General features: G+C 36.9%; 1 protein-coding gene across 1 annotated transcript in view; it reads right to left on the bottom strand.

Annotated features, from left to right (window-relative positions):
• The window catches only part of col6a6.L (collagen, type VI, alpha 6 L homeolog), a 52,373-nt gene that overhangs the window by 27,385 nt on the left and 6,748 nt on the right, over positions 1 to 18,240 (bottom strand). The window contains exons 5-20 of the mRNA XM_041566039.1: positions 16,467 to 17,024; positions 13,808 to 14,365; positions 13,064 to 13,633; positions 10,452 to 11,021; positions 8,125 to 8,462; positions 7,962 to 8,040; positions 6,573 to 6,718; positions 6,015 to 6,107; positions 4,828 to 4,881; positions 4,157 to 4,228; positions 3,750 to 3,776; positions 2,313 to 2,357; positions 2,160 to 2,213; positions 1,809 to 1,871; positions 537 to 602; positions 225 to 278 (exon numbers count right to left, since the gene is read on the bottom strand). Coding sequence (XP_041421973.1) covers positions 225 to 278; positions 537 to 602; positions 1,809 to 1,871; positions 2,160 to 2,213; positions 2,313 to 2,357; positions 3,750 to 3,776; positions 4,157 to 4,228; positions 4,828 to 4,881; positions 6,015 to 6,107; positions 6,573 to 6,718; positions 7,962 to 8,040; positions 8,125 to 8,462; positions 10,452 to 11,021; positions 13,064 to 13,633; positions 13,808 to 14,365; positions 16,467 to 17,024 — 3,347 coding nt within the window. The remainder of the gene's footprint in view (positions 1 to 224; positions 279 to 536; positions 603 to 1,808; positions 1,872 to 2,159; positions 2,214 to 2,312; positions 2,358 to 3,749; positions 3,777 to 4,156; positions 4,229 to 4,827; positions 4,882 to 6,014; positions 6,108 to 6,572; positions 6,719 to 7,961; positions 8,041 to 8,124; positions 8,463 to 10,451; positions 11,022 to 13,063; positions 13,634 to 13,807; positions 14,366 to 16,466; positions 17,025 to 18,240) is intronic.

Raw genomic sequence — 18,240 nt, 5'->3', positions numbered from 1 at the left:
TAAAAATAATGTATCAATTGTTTTACTGTAAACCAGTATGCTATTTAAAAATTACAATTTGATGTGCAAACCACCAAATTCTTCAGCCTTTTCATTACCTTGCAGGCAGGTTTTATTTTTCATGTTTGCTCTTCTTTGTTGAGTATATTATTTCCCATAGTGAAAATTACTATTTTTGGTCTGTACTGTAGATTTTAACCTTACTATAAATAGTTAATATTTACCCCTGTTCCTTTGCTTCCAGAAGGTCCTGCAGGACCCTGACGTCCAGCTTCACCCTGCAAAAAATGTAAATACAAGTTTGATATATGTGATTGACAACTCCTAATTCCTTCTCTTCTGAGGACCTGTTATTTCAAATACTATAGGGGTCACTATAAGTGGAGTGCAGGATGCAAATTGCAAAAAAAACAAAAAAAAAATTAGTTATCTCAATAAAAGTTGGTGCAACTGTATATTTTTTATTATTTTTAAAGTAAAATTCTCCACAGAACACAAAGATAAAGATAATATTTAACCAAACAGGAGATATTTACTTCTTGTCCTGGATCTCCTTTCAAACCAGTGGGACCAGGGACAGGGCTACTAGTTCCAGGTTCACCCTGTAAGAAAAATGTTATAAATCACTATTACTGAAGAATAATCTCTGGATTACTCCTAAAGTATCCATTTCCATGAAATATCATTGAGACTGACCTACAGCCACTGAGTGTAAAAGAACAGCCCAGAGTCGCTCCGATAATGAGGTAAGTTGAGAAACTCGCCCTCATTTGGCCCCTGGTTGCCAGGGGAGGCAAAAATGCTGCTCTTGGTAACTTTAAGAGCCAAATTTCCGTTTTTCAACTGGGAAATTCGGCTCTTCTAGTGGAGAGAGCGCAATTATGCTCTCTACCCTAGCGACGCAGACCTCCCAACCCCCTCCTGCACTGAAAAGGTGAGTGCCGTGTGTAGGGGGGCGGCAAAAGGAAGGCAGACTCGTAGCGGCAAAATGGCCAGGATCGCCTGTGGAATGTCCAAGGCAGTATGCTGATTGGATTCCCAACTGCAGACTAATTTCGCTTTTATTGGGGCTTTCCAGTCAGCATATGTAGAGCCAAGGAAGTGGATTTACTATAAAAGCATCTTAGTTTTTTTATTGTAGGGTATTTGAGTGATGGTGTGCTCTGACACATATTACACCCAACCACCCACTATCCAGCTTATTGTGTTCTGTAGAATGTTAGATCATGTTTGGATATTGGCCCATGCAAACTTATGTCACACACTAAATTATGGTTTAAAAGCAAATATATCCATCATAACACAATTCTGTTTGGAGAAGATAATTCATTATGAATTCTGAATGTGCCTTTTCCAATATCTGTTTTTTTTTTGTTTTTTTTAGATGGACTTTAATCACTCCCTTTATCCATGCCTTTCCCCAAACTACACAACATTGCATGGAATTGCATATTGTTTCCAGGCTTAAAAACATTTTTGGTTTGGGTGCAGGATCCTAGGGGAAACAGTGGTTGGTAAGGAAAGTGACTGAGAAGCAAATGCCCTTTTAATAACTATCACTGTATCAGTTTTGATTAGATTCCAAAAATCATGTTCATTCACAAAAAGCTTCATACACCTCAACAGTAGACCAGCTTCTCCAGTATTACCTCTACACAGCAAACTAATTTCAATTCTTGTCTTAAATAATTTAGTTTAGTTATAACATGTCAGGTCATTGATTGTAATATATAGTTTTCCACAAACAATGTAATAAAAAGTGAAATAGGAGATTATCAAATTACGATCATACAATAAAATACACTTACTGGAGCTCCTCGAAAACCTTGATGTCCTTGATCCCCTTTAATTCCTCTTGAACCCGGACTACCCTGTAAATAAGATAAGTTCATTTTATTTTCAGTAGACACTGGTTGTTTACATGAAATCTAGACACAGTCTCTAGGCACGCTTCTTAGAAGAGATCAAAATCTACGCTTAATGGGTGTGCAGACAGATAAATTAATTGGAACTATGCACATGGTTCTACCAACTGAGATTCAACCACTCAGATTATTTATCACTTTTTTTTCAGGTACCAATTTAGCTTTAAATATTTCTATTTTTGTTTTTGCTCCAAAGCAATGTAAGTATTACAAAAAGAAGAAGAAATATTTTACTGCTTGTCCAAATTCTCCCTTTTCTCCTTTTGTTCCAGGATGGCCGATGTTCCCCTAAAATGTTGAAAAGATATGTTAATAGCTCAACAATGTTTAATGTGATTAATACTGAATGTATATAATGAGCAAAAGCTAATCTTATTAATATGATACCTGTTCTCCTGGCAGTCCATCAAGTCCAAGTTCACCATCTTCACTCTAAAATAATGTGAATAATGTGATAAAAAATATGAAAAGTACCTAGCATTCATAATGCATGGTACATACTACATAAAATTCAAATTTTAACAACTGCTCGTAACAAAGAACAGGGGTTCAGAATCAAAGTGTGCTTAAGCAAGCCACTTAATATAATTACATGCTTTTTCACAGTAATGGTTTAAAGACAGGGTCGGACTGGGCAGGCAGGACACAGGGAAAAAACCTGGTGGGTCCCCGGCTCTTGTGGGCCCTGCTGGCCCAGATCCACACCCAGATCCGTGGCTCCTTCCGTGGGACCACCCTTTGTTGGGCGGTCGCAACAAAAACATTGCGTGCGTGCATGTGTACACATGCGGCACAGCATACCAGCACAGCAGGGGTGCCGCAGGGTGGCACCGGAAGGGGCCCTGGGACAGCAGCCCTTGTGGGCCCAAGGCCCCCCACTCCTACTTAGTTTAAAAAGACAAGAGTTCATTAGCTGTTGTTGCGTAAACACAAAAAGTATGACTGATGCTCTTGCAAGAAGACTAGTTACACCCCTGAGAATGGGTCAGAAATACCTACTCATACCCAGTAAGTTGTTTGCTCTGTAAACAAGGGGATTAAAACTCCCCTCTTGTTTTAATATGCTGCAGATATGTGTATTTTACAATATAAACAGAAAAAAAATAATGTGGCTTATTCTACTATATACAGGTAGCAGCAAAATAAAAACATGTTGTTTATGATGACACTAGATTGCTTTTAGTTACACAAAAGCTTGTTAAAAAAAGAAGTCCTCAAGTGTACCTTTTTTAAGGTCACACTCAAGTCCCCAGAAAGCCATTAACCAAAAATAACTTCCTGACCCTAGCAAGTCACCAAGGCTTTTCTAAAATAGACAGTTTGTATATAGTTATGGGCATTATCCTTGTGTGAAAATATAAAAGAAAGGAGATGAAAGAGAAAGGATGAATAATAAAGGCTACTGAAAATATGTAAGAGTAGATGGAAAACAGATAGACAGAATGAAAAGGTATAAAATGCAGAAGAGAGCAGGAAAACCCCATGCAAAGTGTAATAATAAAAATAAAAAACAAAGATTTAAAAAAAAAAAATGATTAGCTTTTATAAGAGATGTTGTACATGCTTATATATCGTTTTGAGTCAATATCTCATTTCTGTCAAGATCCCATACATAAAGGCAAATGGTTTATTTGGGAGCAGAGTTGCTCTGGTGAAAGAAGCTCTCGCTATACAAAGCCTTGCACAGTGAGAGGTATACAGGGAAATGAGGATACACAATGCTAAAAGCTTTTATATTCAATGTATATCAATCAGAGTGAATTTACAATCATTTTTTTTTGTGTTAAAACACAGCAAAACTAATAGTGATGCAACAATACCTACTTTGTCTCCGGCAAATCCTCTGTTTCCCTAAAACAAAAAGAAAACGACAAAACCCATATTAGTCCATGTGCTCAGGCGAAAGGCCACATAGGCCCAGAACTAGGGCAGCAGCTGGATGTTAACAGTTTTCCTATGTTATCATTTAAACTGTTATTACTGGAGGTTTACAAATGAGCTGGAATGGTTAATTTATTATTTTTTGGGTTCATTTTGTGATTATGGTCAGTAGAGTTTGAACCTTGGGATCATTGGGTCAATAGTCCAACACCGTAATGGGGAAGTTATAACAGATCAACTTAGGATGGCAAATACTATAAATTTGGCCCTGCGTGTGCAATTCTACAAAAACATATGACCTGATTGATATAGTGTGATATTTATAAATAAAAAGAGAACACAATTACTACCTTTAGGCCTCTGGCTCCTTGGCATCCCTTGATTCCTTGCTCACCTTTTGGACCAGGAACTCCTCTTTCACCCTAATAAAAACATGGACCCTGGTTTATTATTTCATTTAAAGTTAAAACATGCTTACTTACTTAAACTGGGCTTTTCAGGAGTATCTATGGGAGCAAATAAGTATTGTCATTGTAATTTTACTGATCAGTCTTCTGGCTGAGCCCCCAGCCACTGCTATGCCAACCATTTGGGAACAACTGTCCTTCTTTATGTTTATAAAATAAACTACACTGACTAAAATACATTTCTATATACACATTCAAGAGTCTGTGCCTTCCTTTAGGCACATAGGAAAAAGGTAAATGCCTACACAGCTATTAAATCATTTATAGATGATATATAGCGTTAAGGTACAATATTAGAAACTGTCACAATTAGCTGCAGGATGGGGTTTAAGTAGACCGATGGAGGGTCTCCTACTTCAGAGTTCTTGAGTGACAAGACAGTTATGGATGCTTGATGTATCAGTTTATGATTGATACATATTTGCAAATAAAATGACTGGCCACTGGAATGTTCCACATTGCATATGGCTAATGAAAAATGGCATATTTTTACATGAAAACTGGACAGTCTACAGTCTTCTAATCAGGGAAATAAGGATTTAATGGCAACTCACGCTTTCACCATCGTCTCCGCTGTGTCCTTGTTGTCCTTTTGTCCCATTCCTTCCCTAAATGAGGAACATAAAACAAGTAGCTGAGTCATCTTTCATCCTTAAAACAAACTTCCCACAAAGTAGGATTAAAATTGTAAAATATGAATAAATAATTTGTGAGTTGTTGGCTTGAAGCTAATGGAAAGAACGACTATGTGCCCTGGTCTTTCCGAAATGTGTTAACGGTAAGCATTTTCAGTGTCCAGTGTGTTAGAAATCATAGAGCTCTATTTAATCTTAAAGTAACATTTAGATATTTAATAAAATTAACAATAACAAATAAATGCTATTGCTAATAGTTATCTGTTGCATGGTCAGGTTTTCTTATTTAATATTCTTTATATTGTAAGTTAATAAAATACTGTATGGGTAATAAGTTATACTTAACATTGTTACTATAAACCTTCTTCAGGGGTATACAGTCTTAGGACTCTGTGGCTACAAATAAATCAGATTTAAATCTTAAACATTTAAAACAAGTTTTGGTTGTTTGGCCTCCAGAACGAAGATAAGTTTGGGCATATGTCCAAGCCTAGCATTACCCAGACACCAGTATAGCATATTAGCAGTGATGCTGCAGAACTCCATTCGATGCAGAAACATCTATAACATAGTAAATTCAAGATTATGTTTAAGGCTCAACTTTGCATTTTTGATAAAATCATCAAAGTACCTGAACTATATGGTAAACTAAAAAATGTTGGATATACTGACATTAAATTAAGTGCTAAAATATCATTATGTACCATAAATACTCATGGGTATGTGCAATTTAACATGGTGATTTGGAGGGTTTTACAAACTGTACAATGCAGAAAGGGTGTTGCCTGGGGGAGTCGTGCAATATTACATGTTCTGGAAAAGTTCTTCAATGCCACATTGGAACCCCATATGGACAGCAGTGGGGATGATGGAGCCCCCAAAAGCACATTTGGAATACCTTTGACATATTACCGTATGGTTAGACTGATCAACTCTCAAATGAGTTTAATGGCATATATGTAATAGGAATACAATTATCATAAGGGATGAGGTTTATAAATGTAATAATGTACTTTCTTGTTGTTTTCTGACATGGGGATGTTATCTCTGACTATTACTTTTGATAGATATAAAAGTGGCATAATCATGAAGAAATAATACTTTACCTTTATTCCATGAGCACCAATATCTCCTGGTTCCCCTCTTTCTCCATAGCACTTACAAAATACACAGCAGCATAAGGATTCAACAGAATGGTCCTAAAAGCATAACACAGTATTTTTATATAAACTGTATAAGACAAAATGTTTACACCAAAGACAAAATTAGAGATGGGGTTCAAAGAGCAATTTTCTCAACAGAATTAAATTACAGATTACTGCTAGCACTTACTTAGAGAGAACATTTGCACTGCTACAGATATATACTGTACATATGAGATGGGAATACTACAATTAAGCAGGTGAAAAAAACATTGCATTCAAATGTAAACATCTATATTTTTAAACTTAAAAGGGATTTATCAAACTCATCTAATTGATAATTATATGACTTTATCAACAATTTCATGTGATCCACTGAGTTTTTTGAGTTCACTCCCTATAGTGAACCTATATCTGAAACTGGGGGAGTTTTTCTGTTATGATCTCACAGTTTGATAAATCTGCCCAAAGACTTCTGTAACTGATGAGCATGCCTGTGATAAATTACATTTTTTTACTCACTGCTTGTCTGGCCAATCTGAGACCAATGCCTGGCATTCCAATATGCATCTGATTATTATATTCAAAGCCTCTCCCAAATTCAATAAACCTCATGTCCTCCACCTTTTTGCTTCCTTCCAAAGCAACTGTAACCAATGCATTTAATCCTAAAGAAACAAAAATGTGTGTGTGTGAGAGAGAGAGTATATATAGGTAATAATTTCAACAAATAAAGATATTAGAGATAAACAAGCCATTCCATGGCCATTCAGTCTGAGTGCCTTTATCTTGATCAATAAGAATAAGTCTGTGGTTATTACTAATGCACTTTAAACAGTACCTGCCACCCAGACATAAAAAGCTATATAAGAAAGGTCCTGTTCAATTCTAAAACACAATCTTTTTTTTATTAAATCATCCATACCTGTTTTAAAAGTATTTAAAAATCTCAGTGGTCAATCATATATTGCCTCAGGCATAGGGCACAAAAGAGCAATAAGTCGCGCACTATCTCCACCCAGGGTAAAGAATGACCCCTATGATTTTGGTAGCAGGATTTTTATTAGTGAACCATTAGGCATCTGCAATTAATTTTGGACAACTTACTTTAGAAAGCCTGGGGCACAGTAGAACATTTTGTGTGTGTTTTTATTGTGGGTTTACATCCATTTTAATCTAAAATATTCCAACTGAAAACGTTACATATGTCCACTGACTTAAAGGTTATAAAGCACTCATCCATGGGTGCTGCTGGGGTTTAACTGGGGAATATAAGTATTTGTAAGGGATACATACTAAAATGCATGCATGTAAAGAAACAATATTCAAAGTTGTAACATGTAAAAGTGCATACCTGTAGGATGAAGTGTCCATCCTTTGGACCTTGTCACTATTCTCATCTTAAAGGAATTGTTATAAAAACAAAAACTGGCCAAATAGATAGGCTGTGCAAAATTAAAAATGCTCTGCAGCTCTCTTGGTTTCCACTGATTGGTTACCAGTCTGTAACCAATCAGTGACTTGAGGGGGGCACATGGGCCATAACTGTTTGCTTTTGAATCTGAGCTGCATGCTAAGGATAAATTTCAAACTCACTAAACAGTTATGTCCCATGTGGCCCTCCTTCAAGTTATGGACTAACTCCAAGTTAGAGAACTTAAAAGCAGGAAGTTGGGTTCTCTTCTGTTATGTTAGACACCCGGTCACTCCAACCTTTGTAGATTACATTTTTTTTAAAACTAATTATATTAGAAACATTTTTTATTTTGCACAGCCTATCTATTTAACTAGTTTTTATTTTTACACTGAACTGTTCCTTTAAGAATAGCTGTTTGGAGATTGACTTTTATTTTCACCAAAGCTGGAAGCTCCAATACTGATTCCACCATCATAGTAAGTGTTATACTCTACCTTTGGATCGAATAGCCCCTGCTGTGATTTCAAGTTGTTTTACATCTTCATCTAGTCCATCAGTGAATACAAGTAACATCTATATAATAAAAAAAACATTTTGAAACTAATAGCACTTTGGGCTATCCTGAAAATACGAGTGACAAGCATTACTATACTGTACCTTTGCTTTTCCTTTGTCTGTATTCTTAAAGAAATCCCATGCAGTATTCAGAAAAACAGAATCAAGGTATGAAGGGCCACTAACTTTTAGTTCCTTCAATTTATTAAATAGGTCTTGGCTGTAGGTGTTGAATGTGGAAACACTGTTTTTATCTTTCACATAAAATGCCACAGAAGCTTGAGGTTGCTTTCCTGCACCGCAGCTTGGGCTTTTCAGTGACACCATTGTCTTTAAAATAATTGGCAGGATACTTTCTAGTTCAGGATGGCCATGGAATAAACTTTGATCTTTGGACTGTGTTGAGATGTCGAAACTGACCAAAACATCAATGGAGCAATCTATACACGACACAAATGTTTAGTTTACTAGAAATCAATACATTGGCATTTAGTTCACATTTTGGTACAGTACGATATACAGACTGAAATATCTGTTTAAAAATTAGCAGAGTAGTACAGGTATGGGATCCGTTATCCAGAAACCCATTAGACAGAAAGCTCCAAATTACGGAAAGGCTGTCTCCCATAGACTCCATTTAATCCAAATAATCCAAATTTTTAAAAATTATTTATTTTTCTCTGTAATAATAAAACAGTAACTTGTACATGACCCAATCTAAGATATAACTAATACTTAATGGAAATCCAGCCTATTTGGGGACATGATTTTCTGGGCATGATCTGGCTGGTAATAGTGAGACTTGATATCAAAGTTATATTAATATAATATATATTATATATAATATATATTATATATAATAAAATATATATATATATAATAATATATATATATATATATATATATATATATATATATATATATATATATATATATATAATAAAATATATATAAACAAAGCTAAAGATTTTCAGATTTTTTTTTCCAGAAAGACAGCAATCATAATCATAAGCAATTACAAATACCGGTACCATATTTCCAGTGCAAACATTTGTGTTACAATTTAGAATCAAGCTTGTGCTATAAAAGCCACAACCTTTCCCTTCTTACTGCATTTGGCTGCTTAATACATTATTCTCAAGGCAAGAACATGGGCCAGTGAAAACATTTTCTTTTGCTTCCAATAAAATTGTTTGGATCAAGTACAAGATACTGTTTTATTATCACAAAGAAAAGGGAAATCATTTTATATAATTTGGATTATGTGGATAAAATGGAGTCTATGGTAGACTTTCCGTAATTCGGAGCTTTCTGGATAACTGATCCAATACCTGTACACCCATTTATTGTACAGCATGGCAGAATCTGTTGGCACTTTATAAATACATGTTATTAATAATAATAATAATAATAATAATAATAATTGGTTGCTCAAGATCTTGGGCTAGCCACACCATTGTGTGCTAGTTCATAACCCCCATTTGCAGTAAAGCAGTAAAGTAAACCCAGGTTGTAACGGTCATCTGGATTACTAGCCCCAGTCTTGTTCATGGAAATAAAGTAAAACTAAGCTGCTCACTCGCTTAAGGATTCTTTGTTGTCATACTGATAGCAAATGTGATATAAATGAGAACAGATTCACTTTATGGCTGAGCACACACACTATTGTGACAACTGCCCTTAGGTTTTGACCTTTTTACAGCTCTCATGGTATATAATCCTTCCTTAGGACAGTTCTGCACAAATGCAGCAGTATATATTATTTAAGGCATATACAAAATGGCAATTTCTGCTTTGGTCCAGTGTAACACTACTGGTGTAGAACTAAGGGTGCATCATTATGTGCGTGCCGATGAATATGACAATAATACCTGGATTAGGCTCAATTTCAAAGCGAGCCCAGGAATAACTTCTCAAGGCAGGTATAAATTCCAGGGTTCCCATGTATCTATTTGCACTGTACTTTTCACCTTATGCAGCAAAGTAAGCACAAGGTGCAAGTATAGAGGAAGTGCATATAAACACAGCCTTTGTAAAAAGTGTTTTGAATGGTAATTTTGTTCTTTGCACTATTTTGCAATTTGACAAAGTAAATATGCACGCACTCCTGCGACCATGGCAATGGAGGTTAAAAATTCGTAACTTTTATTCCATTTAGTTAAAAGGTATGCGTCCTAACGTCAAAGATGAGCGCTACCTCCCTCTGACAGAAAAAAGCAGATCTCAACTCAAAATTAGAATTTGTACTAAAATAAACCCAATCAGCCCATAGGGTTACTGAAGAAAAACATGTTTGACTTAAGTGTCTTTGAATTATGACTGACCAAATTTTAATTCAAAATCAGACCTTTAACTCAGTTCCCCAGATTACTATTTCTATTACGTTCCTTGCATAATTCTACTACACTTTTTTAACCACAAGAACTTACTGGTGACAGGATCTTTGGAGCATGTATCTTTAACAAGCCTCTTTTTAATTGATTTCAAGCCACTGACATCATCAGTATATATCTTCTCAGTCGATCCAGTTATCTGTGTAAGCTGAGTCTTGCAAACATTTCCTATGCCCACAGCATATATATCTACTCCACGGTCCCTAATAGCTTTTGCGGGTTGTACAACATTGTCTGATGCATTTCCAGCAGTTATCACCACAAGAAGTTGCTTCACCCCCTGATTTAAACGGCTGTCGCTGGATGGGCTATACACAGTAGATTTCGTGAATTCAAGTGCGGCTCCAATATGACGACGCCCTTTAGTCTTTCGGATGTTTCCTATTTCATTCTTTAAAGTCCCTTTTTCTGTAGAATAGTCAAAATTAATTTCTCGAATGCAAGACTCGCTGTACTGAGAAACAGCTATATGGACATTTACCGGGCCAACATTAAAATCATCCATGATTGATATCACAAAATTTTTCACTTCCCTGAATGTTTCTTCAGAAGTATTAGTGGATCCATCAATGAGAAATAACAGATCTGCTTGTTCAACCTTGCAGTCTGAAAAGACAGTACATTTCATAGTTTAAAATATTACCATTGTTTTTTCTCTTACCACTGTATTATAGCTGGCTCAGACAGTGCTTTTGCATGGTAGGGGACAAAGTTTATAGTGGGGTGTAGTCATTTACTTCTGTTAGAATCCCTGCAGAGTTTTTCATCCTAAACTGCACCACTGAACCAGTAAAATATAGCTGTTTTGCCCTACCTGTTTCCATCAAGCACAATAGCACATTGTCGTAAGTTGGCACCAGCTCAGTCTTCTTAAAGGAAAACTATACCCCCCAAACAATGTAGGTCTCTATTAAAAGATACTGAGTAAAACAGCTCATGTGTAAAACCCTGCTTCAGGTAAATGAACCATTATCATAATAATATACTTTTTTAGTAGTATGTGCCATTGGGTAATCATAAATAGGAAATTACCATTTTAAAAAATAAGGGCCGCCCCCTGAGATCGTAAGATTCACTGTGCACACATACAAACCACATGTAAGGTCACATGAGCCAATTAACAGACAGAGTTCTGCCTTTTGCTTCCTCACTTCTTCCTGTTACAGTTAGTGTTGTAGTATTTCTGGTCAGGTGATCTCTGAGGCAGCACAGATAGAGTCACGAAATGGTGGCTCAAGGCAAGAGATGTAAAAGGGCAATATTTATGTAAATATATATTCCAGTTTGGTAAGATTCTTTAATATGTAATTCAATTTGATATAAACTATCTGTTGCTTAAGTATTCATTTTGGGGGTATAGTTTTCCTTTAAAGGGGAACTATAGCGAATATGAAAATTTTATATAAGCTTCATCATATTGAAATAAGAAACTTTGTAAATACAATCAATTAAATATTCTGATTTGTTTCTGTAATAATCAAGTTTATCTTCACTAATCCTCTCTCAGCATCTGTTTCTCTTCATTGTGTCAGATATTCATCAACAGTTAGATCCAATATCTCTTAAAGGGGGGCTCCCTTTCCTAACAGATGTTTTAAAGCTCACTCAAAACAGTAAAAACAAAATGTAACAAAATAACTGCACAATCCTGCATGTAGAGAGACACAATGTCTGGTGATTTTAATAGAGTGTGCAGTAAAAGTTAGGTCTAGAGCACCATCAACTATGCCTGCTTTGTGTCAGCGATCACATGAAACTGAAAGATGGTACCCACCAATCGCACTGCTCTGCTTTTCGGAAACAGGGGAAAGGGGCAGCTGTATTGGGGGACAAAGTTTTGTGCAAATGACTTCCATAAACCCTAAAAAAGGAATATGGCTAGAAATGCTGTATTTTTTTAATAAAAACATTATTCATTAGCTCTATAATAAACCATACCTTCAAAGCTATCCATAGCAGCTTCCCATCTTGGATCTTGTTAGGCCATTTTTTGAATGCCAGTGGCACTACACATGGACTTGGACCACTATAGAGCAGTTCAGCTCAGAGAAGCTAATGCTAATAATTAATTCTGATGAAGAACGCACCGGTCTCTGTGCTACCATATGATGTTAATTTGAACCAATGACTAATTAGCCTTGTACAGTGTCGGACTGGCCCACCGGGATACCAGGAAAAGTCCCGGTGGGCCAAGGTGTCAGTGGGCCCTCATGCTGCTAGACTTTTGGCATATTTCATAGCTATTCCCAAATTCTATGAGAACAAAGAGGCTAAATAGATGGAATAATAGATTATAGTATGTAAAAGAAAGAGACTAGGATAATAGAGGTTGAGTGAGGAGAGGAAGGATAATAGTACTGAGAGTGCACCCTGGGCTAAGATTAATTGGTGGGCCCCTGGTCAAATGTTTTTGGGTGGGCCCCTGGTGTCCCAGTCCGACACTGGCCTTGAATTATGAAAGTTATATTGTGTATTTACTGTAAATTGTAAGACAGCCCCTGAGATCAGGGTGACAGAAGCCCAGAGCATGTAATGTGAATTAAAAAACATTGGAGAGCTATTGAGGCCATATTAAAAAAGCACAGATCTTCACTGAAAATAAAACTGTTTTGGCCCTCCATTTATTTACACTAAAATTGGTTTCATACCTGTTTTATTGCACATTGCCTCTGATACCTGGACAAGGATGTCTTGTAATCCACTGAAGTTATCTACCATGAACCATTTGCCTTCTGTCCCAGCCATTGTTTTAAGCTCTTCTGTGTTCGCTTGATCAATACCAATAGCATAGATGATAAGGCCTTCTTGTTCTAGCTGCCTTGCTGTTTCATTCAATTTAGCTTTATCATGAGATTCCCCATCAGTTAAAACCATTACAATCTGAGGCACTCCCCTTGCCTTTCGGCTGCCATGTTTCTCTGTGAAAAACTCTCTTGAAAACTTCATAGCTCCTGCAGTGTAAGTGTCTCCACCTTGTGTTTTGTCTTTGTTGATGTGATTTATAATGTCCAGTTTGTTTTTATACCTGTTCATGTAGAAGAGTTCTGTGTTGTAATCAGAGTATTTGAGAGCGCCGAATTGAACATTATCTGGGCCAACAGATGACTTGTTCACCAGCGATACCATAAAATTTTGCATTTCTTTATATTCTGTATCATCTATACTGCCAGATGAATCAATTACAAAGACAATGTCTGCCACTTCTATTCTCTTGCATTCTGAAATGATAAAAATCGCCACTTATTATAGGCTAGAGGACCATTTTAAGACAAAAATAAGTAGCTACAGTAACAATAAGTAGACTACAAATGCAGAAAAAAATCACTAATAAGCTATTTGACCAGATGATTTAGTTTGTATGCTGTATTGGCAATCTCCTTTAAAATACGTACCTATTTCAGGATTGCAAACTCTAAAAAGCAGATCACTTTCAACTGTCTCCAGTTTGTCAAATGACTGAAAGTAAGCTTTTAGTCTCCCGCTTATATCTTGAAGTTGTTTTTTATTTGCATTGAAGCCACCTATAGAATAAATGACTACTCCTTTACTACTTAAAGTATCGGCTGGAGCTTTCACTTCATCTTCTGCTGGGTTATCTGTGATCAGGATAAGAATTTTACTGACTTTTGTACTTGGTCTTGCTCCTTTCGTCTCTGCAAAGTAGTCAGCTACATTCGTTAGTGCATTTCCAGTCTTTGCAACATTGCCCATTAATTTCATGTTGTCTATTGAGTCCCAAATGGCATTTTTGGTTGCATGTTTGTTGAATTGGAACTCTTCCTTAATGGAATTACTGAACTGAACAGCTGCAAACTGTACACTTGTCAATCCAACTTCCGTTTTGTTGACCAGATCTTTCATGAATGTTTTCACTTTGCTTAACTTCTCTGGTCCCATACCACTGGAACTATCAATCAGAAACAAAATGTCTGCCATCAAGCCTTCACATGCTGCAAAACAGGGAATAGAAAAATGTTTTGTTCACAAAATGTAGAAGAATAAAAGCGGATGATTAAACATACAATGAGCAACTTTATTTGCTTTCTATAGAATGGCACCTTATCTAAAACCTAATGTAGTTGTACCCTCAGGCTCTGCCACATTTAAATGTATTCAAACTACAGAACTAGCTACATTTTAAAGTATTTGCAGCATTTTGCAGCCTAATAATGTAATATTCTGTATGGAGTCCCAAATAACCATATACAGTAACATCTTCATAATCCCACCTCTTTGTTCCAAATACAAACTATTTAACAGTTGAAAGATAAGGATTGTCTTAAGGGAGGCACGGAAAATAATTTTTGTACTAGGCTACACTCTGCGGTTGTCAGGGCCCGAAGGTGCAGTTAGCAGTTTGAACCAAGATGGAAGCAGTATAGGAAGACCACAGTTCCTGGTACTGAAGGATTAGGCAGAAGAATCGTCAGTTCGGGCAAAGGTCGGTTCAGGTGGCAAGGTTTCGTGGTCAGGATTCAGGCTAGGGTCAAGGATCAGGAATTCACTCAGTAAACACACTGAAGAACTCTAAGTAGAAGAACCTATAATCGGGCACTGAATGGATCTTCTGGCATCCTTAAATAGGCAGATCTTTGCGCCAAAAATGTGCCTGATGACGTTATACGTTGTGCACCAACGCCGTAGGTTATGCTGCTTCCAAATAAACGCACCAGCATCAACGCCTGACGACCACGTGGCCTCCCCAGGGCACCAATGGGAATTTCCAAACACACCCGCACACCCTAGACCTTCAATAGTGATTTCCTGGTGTACAGCAAAGGAAGGAAACGGCCAACTCCCAAGTCACAGTAACACAAAAATTTCACCGGCACACAGGATAATGCAAGCAGGATTAACCTTGCTATGTGATTTATTGCAGCATGCAACGTTTCGGGGTTACCCCCTTTGTCAAGCATACAAACATGAAATTCAATATCAGTGAACAAGTGGCATCTTGGATTAGCATCTTGAGTGTATAGATCAGTGATCCCCAACCAGTAGCTCCTGAGCAACATGTTGCTCTCCAACCCCTTGAATGTTGCTCTCAGTGTCCTCAAAGCAGGTGCTTATTTTTGAATTCCAGACTTGGAAGCAAGTTTTAATTGCATAAAAATTAAGTATAGTGCCAAGTAGAGCCTCCTGGAAGTTGCAAGTCCACATAGGAGCTACCAAATAACCAAATATAGCCCTTATTTGGCACCCCAAACGGGATTTTTCATGCTTGTGTTGCTCCCCAACTCTTTTGACATTTGAATGTGGCTCACGGGTAAAAAAGGTTGGGGACCCCTGGTATAGATAATCCATAAAAATTTCATATTTATATCAGCTGTTGCACTTTATATGGATTTTAAATAATAATTGATGAATTCACTTTGTAATTAGATACACCCACTTTTTTATCACATGACTGTTTTCACCTATAAATGTTTTGGTGCAATTAGTGTTTGTATGCTTGACAAAGGGGGTAGCCCCGAAACGTTGCATGCTGCAATAAATCACATAGCAAGGTTAATCCTGCTTGCATTATCCTGTGTGCCGGTGAAATTTTTGTGTTACTCCCCAGGGCACCGCCATCTTGGATGCAATGCCGACCTGCCGGAGGATAAGTGCGTATAGTGTTCCTCACAGCGGTCTCTTTGTGGGGTGATTTATATATAATTTTCACTGCCCTGGTGCTTAAGACACTTCTAATCTTATCCTTTTGGATTTGGAACAAAAGGCCAGATTCAATTCAATAAGAAAACTTTATCTAGTGGTTAATCCTATGAAAACTCTATAAAAGTCTATGTTGAAATCTGTAATTCAAGTAGGAGGTAGGTGTTTCTCATCAGCAAAATAGCATAAAAACAGGATAAATACAGACTTAGGTCTCTTACACACTAGCTGTTTTTAATGCAGTTGACGCACATTTAAGACGCAGGTTTGTGCGTACCTAAACAAATCTGCTAAGTGATTTCATTATTTTCCTGGTTGTACTCATTAGCATTCAGAGCATTTTTTAGTAAAGACTATAATGCAGATATGCAATTGAAATGGTTAGAGATACTTTACCTTTTCCAGAACAGATTTGCTGTGCTATAACATCCTTAATGTTTTTCAAGGAATCAAAGTCGTTGGCTAAATGAACCCTTTGCTCTGCTCCTGTGATCTCAAGCAACTGAGTTTTATTATACCCTCGCACTCCAATGGCATAAGTGTTAACTCCATGGTCCCGGACAATCTCAGAAGCCTCCTTCACACTGTCCTGGGACTCTCCATCTGTAAGGACAATCAGATATACTGGCACATCCCCAGGCCTGGTGTTTTCTTGTTTTGTGATTACCTGCTGGGTGAAATTAATAGCTTTTCCAGTATTTGTCCCACCCCCTATTTGTCTTAGATTTTGCAGGGCAGATTTTAATTCGTCTTTACTAAAGTCTCTACCAATAGAAATCTCTCTTGGTGAATCTGAATAGAGTACACATCTAACCAGCACCTTTTCAGGTCCTATGTCAAACATTTCTACAAGTTTTTCCAAAAATGTCTTCATTTGCTGGAAGTTGTCAGTGGAAATGCTGCCAGACTCATCAACAAGTAGATAGATGTCAGCAACTTCTGTGTCTAGGCATCCTGCAGAGAAACAAATATGGGAGATCAGCCAATTGCATACTAAAAACATGGGGTATAGGGGCAGAAGCAGATTAAGTGAACTTTGGGCTCTGGGCTTTTCTCAAGATATGGCCTACCTTCCACCAACAGCACCTAGCCTTCCATTAATGGCCAAACCAACATGAGGCTTATCAGCTGTACCCCTCTTGCAAATATTGACAGTGTCATATAAAAAGCAGATGGCAAAAACAGATGTGCAAGAAAATGCACAAATATCACTGGCTGAAGGCACAGGATTAGTGATCGGCAAATCTGATGCATTCTGCGAAAATTTGTGAAACAGCGAAAATTTGCCGAAATGCATTGAAGTCTATCAGCGACAATATTTTTTTGACGTGCAACAAATTTTCACCAATTAGAGTCTATGGGCTTTGCAGATGTAATAATTATGGCCAGAGACAACAGAATGTTTAATTCCATGACCATCTTTTAAAGCCAAACTCACCTTAATGTATTGGCTTTTGTACATTTAATGGACAATGTGTTTCATCTTCTTATGTAGGCTCAATTTATATTGAAAGGAAGACTTACTTTAGCTACAAAATCAGTAAATATGTCATGGTCTATACAGTAGGTGGCTTATCAATTTGCACAATTTAAAGCTAGTGTATTTCAAGCTCTTTAAAGGAATTGTTCAGTAAAAAAATAAAATAGTTAAATAGATAGACAAAATAAAACATTTTTTCAATACTTAGCCAACAATGTAATGTACAAAGGCTGGAGTGACTGGATGTCTAACATAATAGCCAGGACACTACTTCCTGCTTTATAGCTCTCTTGGTTTCCACTGATTGGTTACCAGGCAGTAACCAATAAGTGACTTGAGGGGGGGGCAACATGGGTCATTACTGTTGCTTTTGAATCTCAGCTGAATGCTATGTTATGTCCCATGTGGCCCCCCTCAAAGTCGCTGACTAACTCAGAGTTAGAGAGCTGAAAAGCAGGAAGTTGTATTCTGTTATGTTATGTCAGCTCACTTCAGTCTTTATAGATTACATTTTTGGCTAACTAACTATATGAGAAACATTTTTTATTTTGCACAGACTATCTATTTACCCAGTTTTTATTTTTACACTGAACTGTTCCTTTAAACAGTTAGAGCAGAGACTGCTGGCATCCCTTGCAAGAAGAATATACAATACAAACCTAATAGGATTGTTTTGCCTTTAGTAAGGAT

Source organism: Xenopus laevis, chromosome 6L (genome assembly GCF_017654675.1).
Source record: "Xenopus laevis strain J_2021 chromosome 6L, Xenopus_laevis_v10.1, whole genome shotgun sequence".
NCBI lineage: Eukaryota > Metazoa > Chordata > Amphibia > Anura > Pipidae > Xenopus > Xenopus laevis.
The sequence above is the reverse complement of the archived record's forward strand: the minus strand, read 5'-3'. Positions and strand labels throughout refer to the sequence as shown.